General features: G+C 37.5%; 2 protein-coding genes across 2 annotated transcripts in view; both read left to right on the forward strand.

The window, feature by feature from the left end:
* Positions 1 to 3,113, forward strand: part of LOC110154539 (uncharacterized) — a 5,935-nt gene extending 2,822 nt beyond the window's left edge. The window contains exons 4-7 of the mRNA XM_055165885.1: positions 897 to 1,052; positions 1,139 to 1,231; positions 2,633 to 2,755; positions 2,830 to 3,113. Coding sequence (XP_055021860.1) covers positions 897 to 1,052; positions 1,139 to 1,231; positions 2,633 to 2,755; positions 2,830 to 3,113 — 656 coding nt within the window. The remainder of the gene's footprint in view (positions 1 to 896; positions 1,053 to 1,138; positions 1,232 to 2,632; positions 2,756 to 2,829) is intronic.
* Positions 3,114 to 5,787: 2,674 nt separating this feature from the next.
* Positions 5,788 to 9,472, forward strand: LOC129412337 (multimerin-2-like). The gene is made up of 5 exons (XM_055165886.1): positions 5,788 to 5,998; positions 6,090 to 6,148; positions 6,217 to 6,373; positions 8,983 to 9,114; positions 9,189 to 9,472. Exons 1-5 carry the CDS (start codon positions 5,788 to 5,790, stop codon positions 9,470 to 9,472), a joined length of 843 nt encoding a protein of 280 aa, XP_055021861.1.
* Positions 9,473 to 15,201: the final 5,729 nt, after the last annotated feature.

Below are 15,201 nucleotides of genomic sequence, written 5' to 3' on the forward strand. Positions count from 1 at the left end.
GAAGAATGGAGAAAACATTTGTAGCTCTTACGAACATGAAAAAAGTGGTTTTGCCAAATCCTCTAATGGAGTCACTTTGCTCCTGGAGGTTGGAGATGTCGTGTTTCTGCGTCTGTGGGTGAATACAAGAATCTACGATGATGTAAATCACCACAGCACGTTCAGTGGTCACCTGCTGTTCCCCATGTGACAGACGCTTGTGTGTTAATGTTAAATTTCAAATAAAACATCTAACTTTTTATCTATTCTAACAGTTCACAAACATTTCACAGATCTGTAGCTTTAAACCCACACCACACAGCCTATGTTTTTTATCTGTTCACATTTAAATTGTTCTTAAGTGTCACTGATGGAATTTATGGGCAAAAAGTTAAGAGTGTAAATATAACTATTAATACCTTAAAAGCATTTTAATGACCATCTTTTAAAATGTAATTTACAAAAAGAAAAAAGATTGTTTGACTTGAGATTATATGTTAACAATATATCACACTCTATATTTGTACACAGGTCTTAAATATTTTTTGTGTAGTATTAGTACTGACCAAAATACGTTGCCTAGTGTCAGAAAAACTCGGTCTCAATCAAGGCACAGATAAATAAATTAATGATTAAATATCAGTACAACAGTCTAATCAAAGTAGTGTTTTACTTCTTATAATACCATGGCATAAAATATTCTGAGAAAGATGTTTAATTTAAGTTCTTCATCTTATCTAGAGTCGTGTGCACGTGAGAGATGAAACAATGGCAATAAATAATAAAAGGTAATGAGTAACATGTGTAATAAAGTCTGTATAAAAGTGTGAGAGTGTTTGTGGGGCTCATTCTTCTTTACACGATGGAAAGAGTGAGTGTGTTGTGTGCACTGCTGCTGCTGCTCTGCTCTCTGTCAGGAGCTGAACTTCAGGACAATGAGATCAGTGACCAAAGACAAGCCAGTCCTGAGAGTGTGAATGTGACAGAGCAGCCTCAGCCCTGTCCACCAGACCTCCACGCTGTGCTCCGACACATGAGCGCCGCCCTGGCCCAACACAGAGTCAAGATTGAAGGTCAGAATCTCTTTTCTACAACACTTCTCCATAAACACGTTATGTCATGTTTTATTATTTATGTATGACATAAATGACTTTTTTAGTACAAGAAGCCAACCTGAGAGAGCTCGAGCAGAAGACCAGTGATGTGGCTGAACACAGAGTCAGGATCGAGCAGCTGCAGTCTCTCAGTCAAGGTCAGAATCTATCTATCTATATCTATCTATCTATCTATCTATCTATCTATCTATCTATCTATATCTATATATTTATCTCCACTATCTGTGATATCTCAGAACAAGAAGCCGAATTGAGAGCATTGGAGATAAAGACCAGAAATTTGGATACACAGCAACAAGGTACAGTAATAAGTCAACTATAAGTCACATATAAGGAAAAAAGATTATTTGTGTGCATGTGTGTGTGCGTGTGTACATAATCTTCTCAGTACCAGTGGGTTATCAAGGCCACTGTTAATTCTCTGTAGACCCACTTTTTCCTTGTCTATTTAAAGGTCTGAAATACTACTGTAGTATATGTTCAGTTTAAGGTCTCAAGTATAGATTGAATAAAAAAATAGTTTAACTTACATTCAGGAGCCAGATACTAAAGTAATCAGCTACAAATGGTAGGAATATTATTTATTTTATGTTTGCTGGTGACCAAAATGTCTCATTTTCAACTTGATGGTCGTGACTTGAAACTGGCCTCTATTGTGTTTTGCTGTTTCACCTTCAGCCTTATTCACTTCCTTTTTAACATTCAATTGGCTTGTGGATGGAGCCGAAATGTCTTTATCGCCAGGTTGACTCTATCTAGCTGGTTAAAATAAATTATGTTAACAGAATACTGTATATTAGAAGCCTTTGGATAATTTTAGCCCTGGAATTACTTATATCTATTCAACAAAAGGTAAAAAAGTATGTGTTAATTTGAAAACTACAACTACATGACATCACAAGGTGGAACAGAACAAAACTCCAGGTCTGTTTGTGATAAGGAAACAACATTATAACAGAGCTCAGAACATTGTGTATTATGGATTCTTTAAAGCTCAAAAGAGTCAATTTTGTGTCATACAGGACCTTTAAGTGCCTGAATTCCAGCTGTTCTTTGGAATTACTACAATGTCAGAATTGATATTTTCTTTCCTCTTAGGCCAAGCTGCTGAACTCAACACCATAAAGACTCAAATAAATGTGACTGAAAACCATGTGGCGTCACTGAGGAGAGACAGAGAAGGTGAGACCAGTTCACTGATCATGAAAATTCTAACTTAGATTCTTCAGACACTTACCTGGACAGAGAGGGACCAAAATACTACCCCTAAAACACTACATACTCAAGGTTGGGTTTCTAGTTTAAAATTACCATTCAGGCTTTATGATTTAGAGTAAACTGGAAGCAATTTGAGAACTGAAACAATGAGAAGGTGAAGGTGAAGGTGTGCATAATAACATAGGAAAGTTATTGCTATGAACCACATTTAAACTGCAGACAGTTAATATACAGGCTTTTATGTATTTATTTTTATTTATTATTATTATTATTTATTTATTTTTTATGTTTTTGTGGGTCTGTGTTTCCAGTGGGACAAGTGGCTTTCTCCGCCTCTTTAGTGGCTTCAGGAGAAGTAATCCTCGGCCCCTTTAACACTCACACTAATCTGGTCTTCAGACACGTGGTCTCAAACATTGGAAACGCCTACAGCCCAAACACAGGTGAATAAACTCACACATGTTACAGTGATCTATGTGAGCGTTACCAACACTAACATTATGTACATATCCTACAGGGTTTTTCATTGCACCGGTCAGAGGGGCCTACCACTTTGAGTGGTACATTGGTGCACAGGGACATACTTCACATGCTTCATGTGCTGTGTTGGTGAAGAATGGAGAACATGTTTTTATTTCTTATGAACATCAGACAAATGATTACGGCACTGGAGCCAATGGAGTCACTTTGCTCCTGGAGGCTGGAGATGTTGTGTTTCTGCGTCAGTGGGAGAATTCAAGAGTCTATGATAATGGAAATCACCGCAGCACGTTCAGTGGTCACCTGCTGTTCCTCATGTGACCACAGACTTTGTGTATATAGACGGACAGAGCTAACACAATAGCCGACATGTTCCAAATAGGGTCATTCCACGTCACATCTCCAAATGCACACATTTTTAAATTGCAAAAATAAGGCAGAACACCATCACATATTTTGGACATGTTAAAAACAGACATCTAGTCTTTCTAAAATGGTCCATTTTATGTTGGTGGGTGCTGTCATTTTTTTGGTATAACGTGGTAAAGATGGCATCAATTATTATTATTTTTTTTCATTTTTAAAACTTAGTATCTTCTAGAGCGTTCATCACAGAGGCTTAGTTTTAAAACAAAAAGTCCACAGCGTGTGTGGGAAGGAGTATATTCAATATCAAACCTCTGTCTTTGAAATTGCACTTTCGACAGTCCTTCAAAGATGCCCTCAAATTTGAAGAGTAGAATTTTCAAACAAATTCAAGCCCCCAAAAACCTGTGATAAATTGAAAGCACATGTGTAAAAGTCCATATTCTACAAGTACATTTGCCAGATTTTAATCCTTGAAAATATGAAGTACTGACCTTAAATAGTTTTTTAGATATAGTAGTAATCTGAAAGTGGCTCCTCTGAAAACTCTGCTCAAAACAGGTCAGGGAGAGTTGACAGAATATTTTTAATAACAAATCTAAGGAGTTGGGAGCTAAAATTTGGGACTTTTTCTCTTGGAAAATGTGTGAATCTACTAAAAAGCTTTCAGTCAAATCTGAGGTCGTTGTTAAGGGGCATTGGGAGTTTTGTCGTGGAATGACCCAATAGGAAGTTTGCGTGCTGCTCTTCCCATTGATTTACATCAGAATATTGTCGTCCCTCTCTCTGTAACTGCTGCTGTGAGCCTCGTGATTTTCCTAATAAAGATTTCTATTCCTAATATTTCCTAATATTCCTGATATTAATAGTTCCATATTGGACCCTGTAACTGTTAGCATCGTGAGCTTCTTTTGCTTCGAGCCGAACACTATAGGTAACATCACACTCACTTAGTCCACTTCTTAGTACGGTCTATGTCTGACAACATAGGTCATCCAGGGCAGAGTTATTGTTTTATTGTGTTTTACTGTTTCAATTATATAGCTTCAATGCTGCTTTTATAACTTTCATTTATTTTGCCAAAGGAAAGTACAGCTTAAAAAAACATTTCATCACTACACAGATGAATATTGTTTTATTGAGGAAACACAGACATATCACAACTTCTTATTTCTTTCAAACTGGTTGTTCCTGAGAAACACAAACAAGGTGAATGCAGGACGACTAATCTTAATATACTTAATACTGTATTTAGACCTTGTATTTTATGTGACAGCTACATTTGTTTTTGTTGATTATTTATTTGAAATTGACAGCAATCACATCAAACCATCATCAATATTTCAAGTGTTAAAAGCTAATCTCAGAAACTGTCTATCCATGGGTTTCAGAACGATGAAACATTAGGACTTTTGCCATTCACCATTTCAAATGAAATATTATATATTTTACATATTTATAGAAAATACCAAAACTATTAATTCTCCTGCTGCCGTCTTTTCCTTGGACACAGAGAAAACTTTTGAACTTCACGAATTGAGCTTTTTGTGGTCAGTCTTAGAACTCTCAGGCTTTGGGTTTAAATTTATTTCAGTGATTAAGACTTTATATAATAAACTCTTGGCAATGGAACTAACTGGACAAACACACCAACCATTCAATCTATCCTGTGGCTCCTGTCAGGGTTGTCCACTCTCACCACTTTTATTCACATTTAGTATTGAAATCCTGATCCGAAACTGAACTGGAGCAGGAACATGGACACTGTCTACAGGAAAGACCAGAGCGTCTCTACTTTCTGAGGAGGCTGAGGTCCTTTGACATCTGCAGAACAATGCTCAGGATGTTCTACGAGTCTGTGGAGTCTCTGGTGGCCAGTGGCATCATGTATGTTATGGTCTCCTGGGGCAGAAGTCTGCATGTGAGGGACAATAATAGACTCAATAAGATGATCAAGAAAGTGAACATGTTGTGGGGAGGAGCTTGGACTCTCTGACTGTAGCGTCGGACAGGAGGATGTTGTCCAAAATCAGGACTATTCTGAACTCTTCCACTCCACAATGTGCTGGTCAGCCACAAGAGCTCGTTCAGACATAGACTGTCACTGCCGCACTGCTCCACTGACAGACACAGGAAATCATTCCTGCCAGTCGCCATCAAACTGCTGAACTCTGTGTTGTAAAAGTCTCACTGTAGCAACATATTGCACTGTTGTAAAACTGTTTATAAAGAGGTAAATATGTTATGAGAGAACTATATTTTAAGTGGTTTATTTTATTTTTAGTGGAGGTTTAGTTGATGGAGACTTGTTTTACTGTATTATGGATTTTAAAATGTACTTAACTTTATTTTTGATAACTCTACTTCTGCTGGTTGGCTGCATGTCTGATGAAAAGAATTTCCCTTGAGGATGAATAAAACTAATTCTAAATTATCAGCTTTGTTAATAAAGAAAAGTGGGTCTGGACTCCATTTTATAATTTGTTTTGAAAACGTGTTGCCTACTATTTAATCTTATCTAAACTCGTGCATGTGAGAGATAAAACAAAGGTAAGTAATGACTAATGATAAGTCATAAAGTCTGTATAAAAGTGTGAGAGTGTTTGTGGGGCTCATTCTTCTTTACACGATGGAAAGAGTGAGTGTGTTGTGTGCACTGCTGCTGCTGCTCTGCTCTCTGTCAGGAGCTGAACTTCAGGACAATGAGATCAGTGACCAAAGACAAGCCAGTCCTGAGAGTGTGAATGTGCCAGAGCAGCTTCAGCCCTGTCCACCAGACCTCCACGCTGTGCTCCGACACATGAGCGCCGCCCTGGCCCAACACAGAGTCAAGATTGAAGGTCAGAATCTCTTTTCTACAACACAACACTTCTCCATAAACACGTTATGTCATGTTTTATTATTTATGTATGACATAAATTACTTTTTTAGTACAAGAAGCAAATCTGAGAGAGCTCGAGCAGAAGACCAGCGATGTGGCTGAACACAGAGTCAGGATCGAGCAGCTGCAGTCTCTCAGTCAAGGTCAGAATCAACATTTCTCTACAACTCACTCAAGTCATTTATTAACACATTATTGATCAAAACTATATTTTCTGACTTGTTAGAACAAGCAGCAAAACTAAGAAAGCAAGAAGTTGAACTGAGAAAGCAAGAAGCTGAACTGAGAGAGCTGAAGACCAGAGATGTGGAGACACTGAAACAACAACAACAAGGTACAGTCATTACTCACTATAGACCTCAAACAGTTCTAAAATAGTTAAACTCACTGCAAAAATGGACACATTAATGCAAAAACAACAAGGTATCTTTCATGTAAGTCATTTTACTTTGGATTAGGGTTAATAAAAAAAAAAGAATTACTATAAAACTACATTATAAAATTGATAAGCTGCTACTGTTTTCTGTAATTGCATTTTGTTGTCTAAAAACGAGAGATTTGTAATGATTGTGGTCTCATAATTGATTGTTCAGCCTTTTTATCAGTAAATAAATATACTGCAGTTTTAAAATATAGAATTGCACCAACAATATTTACACACTGACTCCATTGTACTTCTGTTTAAGGACTAACAGCACAAGTCCAGGAGCTCCAGAAGCAGACCAGTGAAGTGGAGCCAATTAAACAACAACTAAAAGGTATTATGTTCACATGATGCTATTGAGTACAAAACACTTTACAAACACTGTACAACGTTTAGAGTTTAAAAAGTTTAAATGTTAGATAAATGGTCGCTGTTACAGTAAGTTTCTAATTTCACTGAGCACTCAAAGTGTTTACCCGTCCACACACATTTAAACACCAGTGTTCACAAACACAGGAGTCGAGTTAAATTTATTTTTCTGTAAAGTGTTTTAATAAAACATCGTGAACATATTCACTGTGTGACCTCAGTGTTTAGATCTTCTGTATCAGCACTGGTGGATTGTCTAAGCCACAGTGAATTATCTCTAGGTGCACTCTTTCCTTACAGAATTTAATTTTAAAATGTCAGTTTTTTTTTAGTTTTTTTAAATTTTATTTCCTCTTAGGCCAAGCTGCTGAACTTAACAGCATAAAGACTCGGACAAATGTGACTGAAAACCATGTGACGTCCCTGAGGAGAGACAGAGAAGGTGAGAGCAGTTCATTGATAATAAGAAATTTAATTTATATTCTTAAGACACTTACCTGGACTGTGGGAAGAGCCAAAATTTCTAAGACAGACTAAATGAGGAATATTATTATTATACACGGAGTTCCAGAGGCACAAGGAGAAACCGACCAAAAGACAGAGCTGATGGTTAAAAACTTTATGACCACTTACATTAGAACATAGAGAAAAATTGCAAATTGAATACTTGCAAATTGTGAGATTTATTAGGATTAATTTTTTCTTAATAAATCTCACAATTTGCAAGTAAGACGGTGTGCGGGATTTTTCTCTATGTTCTGCAGCTGCTCCGTCTCCTCCAAAGGACCCATTTCAAGTAATTGATATGTGAAGTTCTCATTCTTTTATGACCACTCACCTTAAAATGGATGAGGCATCATTGAAAATCATCAGCTTTGGTAGAGTTCATCACATTGGACTTCTCGTCCTGTTGTTGCACAACTCATGGATCCAAAGAGCAAGTCTAAAGTGTGAAACTCAAAAAAACAACTTTCTCCTTCAGCGATCAGTTTCCACCTGAGATTCTCAAGTGAAGACGGCTCTTGTATCCAGTTATGAAGGATGTGAGAAAGAACAATAAAAGAACCCGTCTCACAGTGGACAAACTTTACATGGATGAACAGCTGTACAGGAATTCCAGTGTAATTTATTGACTGAGTGGAGGTGACAGTAAAGTTCTAACTGATAATACTGCTCTCACCACTCAGTCGCATCAAAACACCGACACACAATGACCACATCATGACCACGCCCGTTGTAAACTGTGATGATCTGTCGTAAAAGAGTGCTCTGACAGGCACCCGGTACTACTACTACTACTGTTGGTACTACTACTACTACTACTACTGCTGCTACTACTATGACTACAGTACTTGCTAAACTACAAACTTGTTCCTAGCATTATCTGCCAACATATTATGTTTTAGGGTCTATCACTAACCATATCCCCAACAGTACTCTTGACAACCAGAATCCTGTGTGTGTGTGTGTGTGTGTGTGTGTGTGTGTGTGTGTGTGTGTGTCATGTTCTGTCTTTCAGACTCTCTCTGTTGTGGCATGTATTTATGAAACTGACAAAAGTATCCAAATGATTCATCTTAACATCAGGATCCTACTGCCTAAAATCTATTTACTAAAAGCCCGGCTCTTCTACAATAAACCTGGTGTAATTACCCTGTCTGAAACATAAATAGTAAGTCAACAGTAACATTTCAGATGAAGAAATTAAACTTGACAATTATTTATTGTATAAATGAGACATCAATTCTAGAGGAGTTGTTACAAACATTAGTCTCTGAAGTCATTACACACAAAGAGAATCTCATCCATTTTGAATATCTGTTTGTCAAACATGAAAATTTAAAAAATATATAATCAAAGGTAATATTTACAGACCACCCAATGCCCGAGCTGAATCTACAAAATCTATTCTTTCCACTATTAAATTCTTAAATACTCAAACTGAGATGATTTTTCTGGGTGATTTTAACAATTGGCTTAGTCGCTCCTGCAGTAATGATCTGAATTATTTCAATAATATAAATCTAACACAAATCATAGCTACAAGAATCTGTTACATCTCAAAGGGACTTCTCTTCTAAATAAATAAATAAAACCACATTTAGACTACAGACAGTTCATGTTCAGACTTTTGTTTATCTTATTTTCAGTGGGACAAGTGGCTTTCTCCACCTCTTTATTGGCTTCAGGCTCAGGATACATTGGCCCCTTTAACACTCACACTAATTTGGTCTTCAGACACGTGGTCTCAAACATTGGAAACGCCTACAGCCCAAACACAGGTGAATAAACTCACACATGTTACAGTGATCTATGTGAGCGTTACCAACACTAACATTATGTACATATCCTACAGGGTTTTTCACTGCACCGGTCAGAGGGGCCTACCACTTTGAGTGGTACATTGGTGGACGAGGACATTCTTCACATGGTTCAGGTGCTGGGTTGGTGAAGAACGGAGAACATATTTTTCTTGCTTATGAACATCAGACAAATGGTCACGGCACTTCAGCCAGTGGAGCCACTTTGCTCCTGGAGGCTGGAGATGTTGTGTTTCTGCGTCAGTGGCAGAATTCAAGAATCTATGATGATCAAAATCACCTCAACACGTTCAGTGGTCACCTGCTGTTCTCCATGTGACAGATGCTTGTTTCTTAATGTTAGATTTCAAATACAGACGTGGACAAAACTGTTGGTACCCATCTGGCAATGAAGGAAAAATCTACAATAATCACTGAAATAACTTGAAACTGAGAATCAATTAAAAAAAAAATCTAAATTTACTGAAATTCTCCAACAAAAATCAAACATTGTTTTTCACCTGTGGTTCAACAGAATTATTAGAAAAAACAAAATAATGAAACCGGCCTGGACAAAAATGATGGTACCCTTAACTTTACATTTTGTTGCACAACCTTTTGAGGTAAACTCTGCTAACAAATTATTTCTGTAACTGTCAATGAGACTTCTGCTCTGGTCAACAGATATTTTGACCCATTTCTCATGAGCAAACTGCCCTAGTTGTCTTAGGGCTGAAGGGTGCCTTCTCCATCAGCATGTTTCAGCTTCTTTAACACATGTTCAATAGAACTAAGGTCTGGGGTCACAGAAGACCACTCCAGAACAGTCCAATGTTTTGTTCTTAACCATTCTTGTGTGTTTTTAGCTGTGTGTTTTGGGTTGTTACGTGCCACGGGAGCCTACGGGGTGGCACGGTAACTGAAAAAGATGTTAAAAATTAACCGGGTGTGAAACAAAACGGGAAGTGTGGCGAGGTGAAAAAAAAAGGATATTTATTACAAAAAAAGTGCCAAAAAGGTGTACAAAACGTGGATAAAGGTTACACAAAAATAAACAACTCAGGAACGCTGCAGCGGAGGACCCACTGGTCAGTCTTCTGGGGTTGGCTCCGGCTTTTATACCCCCGCTGATCAAGCGGACCAGGTGAGGCTGATCAGCGGGGCGGATCCGGGGTGGGTGGATCTGAGGTGGGGTGAGGCAAGGTCAAATGCAACGAGGACGGCATCCCTCACATGGGTCATTATCCTGTTGGAAAACCCATGACCTACAACTGTGACCAAGTTTTCTGACACTAGGCGACACATTTTGGTCCAAAATACCTTGATAGTTTTGAGATTCCATTGTATTTTGCACAGATTCAAGACACCCTGTGCCAGATGCAGCAAAACAGCCCCAGAACAAAACCAAGCCTCCTCCGTGCTTCACAGTAGGGACAGTGTTCTTTTCTTGGTCTGCTTCATTTCTGCATCTGTGAACATAGAGCTGATGTGTCTTGCCAAAGAGCTCCAGTTTTGTCTCATCTGTCTAAAAGACATTCACCCAGAAGCTTTGTGGCTTGTCAATATGCACTCTGACAAATTCCACTGTCACTTTTTATGATTTGCTTTCAACAGTGGTGTCCTCACATGAAGTCCACTTTGACTCAAACAGTGACGTATGGTGCAATCTGACACTGATGTACCCAGTGTTGGGGAGTAACGGATTACATGTACCGCCGTTACGTAATCAGAGTACAAATTATGAGTAACTGTATTCCGTTACAGTTACTGTTTCAATGAGTGGTAATTGGATTACAGTTACTTTGCTGAAATAAGTGGATTACAAGGCGGTATTTTCCTGTTTTCACATTTTGTGCTACATCCCATTTTTTTATTTTTTTATTTCGGTAATTCCACTCATTGCCGGAAACCCAAACAGAACGCGCGCAATAAGAGCGATGGAAACGTCATGTTAAAGTTGGTGGTGTCAGTCACACAGTGGAAGCTGCAGTGCATTGGTAAAAACGCATTTGTGTCTTGGAAATTCTTCTTCCGATGTGAGATATATATAAAAAAAACAAAAACAAATATAAAATCGCCTACAACTTAAATGTGAAACCGGAGCTACTGGCACTGGTGAAAACAACCTGCATAGACTCATAATATCTGCACTACTGTCCTATAGTGACCTGCCACATATGTGGACGTGCACACAAACACACACACAGACACACACACAAACACATACCAACACACACAAACACAAACACACACCTTCATCATCGTCATCAACCTGAGAACCCGCGGACCACGTCTCCTTCCGTAGTTACAGCGCGGACACCACCGTCTCGTGCGCCGCGTGTGGAACGTGTTTTCTCACGTAAACCGCGCTTCCTCCTGTGCGCCTCTAAACCAGAACTAACACCAGGACTAAAACCAGGACTAACCCAGGACTAAACCAGGACTAAAGCAGGACTGAACCAGGACTAAAGCAGGACTAAAGCAGGACTGAACCAGGTTTAAACTAGGACTAAACCAGAACTAAAGACCTGGTCTAGACCTGGTCTAAAATCAGGAGTAAACCAGGTCTAAAAATCAGGACTAAATCAGGACTAAACCAGGACTAAACCAGGTCTAAACAACATGACACCTAACAGTAGGTTGACATAATTTAAGGTGATCTCATATAAAAAATAATTTCTCTATCAATAATATTTTTTTATCTGGTGAAGGAAAAGCTGATCTTGTTTCTGTCTTTTAACAGACAAAACCTCTTATATTAAGATCTCGTGGTCTTTGTTTCTCTACAACAAACAGTTGTTTATTCATGGAGACTTGGGCTCAGACAATTTGAAGACAACAAACAAGAATTTTCAGGATGTGGTTGCTACATTCATGTCGTTTAAAAAAACATGACAATATCAAGTAATCCAAAGTAATCAGATTACGTTACTCACTTTAAGTAATTTAATGGATTACATTACAAACTACATTTTGGGGTAAGTAATCTGTAATCTGTAGGGGATTACATTTTAAAAGTAACCTTCCCAACACTGGATGTATCTCACCCTTCAAGTTCACATTTAATTTGTTTGGAGGTCATTCTGAGCTCTTTTATTTCCATTCAGATGATCCATCTATTAATGTGTCATCAGTTTTCCTCTTGCTGCCGCATCCAGGGAGGTTGGCTTCAGTCCTGTGGATCTTAAACTTGTGAAGAACATGTGTAACTGTAATCACAGGAACATCAAACTGCTTGGAGACGGTCTTATTGTCTTTATCTTTATCCTGCTTGTCTATCATGTTCTTTCTAGTCTCCTAACACAGTTCTCTTCTTCTCTTTCTCTGGTCCATGTTCAGTGTTGTCTCCATCATGTCTTCAAACAGCACAATGACACATGTCCCCCTGTAACAGGCAAACTGACTGAGGACAAAATCTGAAGAACCTGTGATGCAGATTAGAGACACACCTAAGTTTAACATGTCCCTATAGTCCAATTACTTACAGTGTTTTCTAGAGGTACCACCATTTCTGTCCAGGCCAGTTTCATTAGATTTTTTTTTTTTTTTTTTTTATTGTGTTGAACAACAATTCAAGAACGGTGTCTGATTTTCATTGGTTGTTTTTCAGGAAATTTTTATGTATTATTATTATTGTGGATTTTTCTTTCCTTACCAGAGGGGTACCAACAATTTTGCTGACATCTGTATTACATATCTTTAAAAAAAAAATTCAAACAGTTCACAAACTTTTCACAAATCTGGAAGTTTAAATTCAAACCATGCAGTTTATGTTTTTTTTACTTACTTTACTTTCACATTTAAATTATTTTTAAGTGTCACTGATGGAATTTATAGGCAAAAAGTGTTCTTTAATCAATATAGAGTGTAAATATAACAATTAATACCTTAACAGCATTTTTATGACCATCTTTAAAATGTAAATTACAAAAAGATTCATACATTTATTTAATTTAGTTTGAGTGTTTGATTTGAGATTGTACAGTAGGTCAACAATATATTGCACTCTATATTTGTACACAGGTCTTAATATGTTTGTGTAGTATTGTGTTATGTTCTGTCTGGCTTGAAATCATAAATAAAAAGTGTTTTAATTTCTGTTCTGTCTATTTTCTGTTTAATAACATTTGCATAATCCTCCCAATATTCAAGTACTTCAAGGAGTTCAGGGTCGATACAGTTTAGATGAAAACATAGACACTGATGTAGCTACAGTAAATCCTGTTAAAGTGCTACTGTCCATAATCCATGGCTCAAGTGTCCAGTCTGTGATCTTTTTATGAATACAGCACAATAAACTGCAGCTGCCCACAATAAACAAGGTCAGACACAACACTTCTGTGCAACAAAGTGATCAAATCGTTTTGTTATATTTTGTAATTGATTCCTGCTGTATTTTTCTACACTATATGTGACATCTTAGAGCAAGCAGCCAAACTTACAGAGCAAGTAGCAGAACTGAGAGAGTTGGAGATAAAGACCAGAGATGTGGAGGCACTGAAACAACAGCAACAAGGTACAACAAGTCAGTCTGAAATAAACTCTAATAAACTTTAATAAACAGGAATCAGATAAGTTTGTGAGCTCCTCTAGCTTCTGCCTCTTACAGTAAAAGTTCATCAAACCTCTTCTTCTACTCAATCAAACTTCATCTTGTGCACATGTTCCTTTCACCTGGTGTCAGGTGTAATGTGAGACTGTCCCTGTGTCCTGTGGACTTTGTCTTGGTGCTGTGACTCTGGACCCGAGTTCAGGGGTTTAGGGAACGCTCCACAGGTTTTTTCAGGGCGAGCTGCTGCGCTGGTGTAATAACACTGTCACTATGGAATATTGGGGTTCGGGTTATGAGCTGTAGATCTGGTCGCCCTCATGCACTCCGCTCAAATACATTAGACACACAGATGCGAGGATCTGATTGGTCAGATTTCTCTCGTTGACTTTGAATGGAGCAGATGGGCTATTTTCAGATTGCCCCAAGCAGCTCAATCATGTACTTTGAAATGAATGAAAAGATTAAGAAATATTTTCTTGTGATTTATGTTATGTATAGTCATTATTATTATATAGTCACATTGATGTAATATTTAAAGACTAATATTGCTGAACTATCTCAAATTTTTATCTTGAATAGTTTTGCAAATTTACATGATCGATAGGGAGGACGTCACACCATCGTCCATTATGGACCAGCCGCCTGTGTTATGTTCTGTGTTGCATGAAATAAAATAGCTTTTATGATTAATATTTTTTTCTGTTTCAATTCTTGCAATGTGTTTAAGGACATTTTGTATAAATCTCCAAGATTCAAGTCAACTGGGCAGAATAAGGTGTACTATAATTTAAGGAGTTCAGGGCTACATAGACACTGATGTAACTACATTAAATCCTGTTAAAGTTCTACTTTCCATAATCCATGGCTCAAATGTCCAGTCTGTGATCTTTTTATGAATACAACAGAATAGAAGACCAAAGAAAAACATGGAGTTCAAGTTAAAGATCATCAAAACAAAACAACAGATCATCCGGAAATGCTTTTACTGAGTTATTGTTTTATTGTGTTTTACTGTGTTGTTGACATGGCCTTCAGTGCTGCATTTATTGCTTTGATTTACTTTGCCAAAGGGAAGTACATCTTAAAAAAAACATTTTATCATTACACAGATGAATATTGTTTTATTGAGGAAACACAGACGTATCACAAGTTCTTATCTCTTTCAAACTGTTGTTCCTGAGAAACACAAACTAGGATCAAGGTACAAGACAAACACATAATAAATTAAAACATTTGCAGGAAGACTAATCCTAATATACTTAATACTGTATTTAAACACTGTATTTTTATGTGATAGAAATGGACAGAAATCACATCATACCATAATTAATGTTCCAAGTGTTCTAGCATAAAAAATAATCTCCAGCAACTGTCTATCTATGGATTTCTTACTGATGAAGCATTAGGACTGTTGTCATAGTTCACCCTTTAAAATGAAATATTAAAACTATTGATTCTTCTGCTGCTGTCTTTTCCTTGGACACAGAGAAGACTTTTGAACTCCTCAAATATAACTT

Source organism: Boleophthalmus pectinirostris, unplaced genomic scaffold (assembly GCF_026225935.1).
Source record: "Boleophthalmus pectinirostris isolate CB_2022bp ecotype Guang Dong unplaced genomic scaffold, ASM2622593v1 HiC_scaffold_8, whole genome shotgun sequence".
Lineage (NCBI taxonomy): Eukaryota > Metazoa > Chordata > Actinopteri > Gobiiformes > Gobiidae > Boleophthalmus > Boleophthalmus pectinirostris.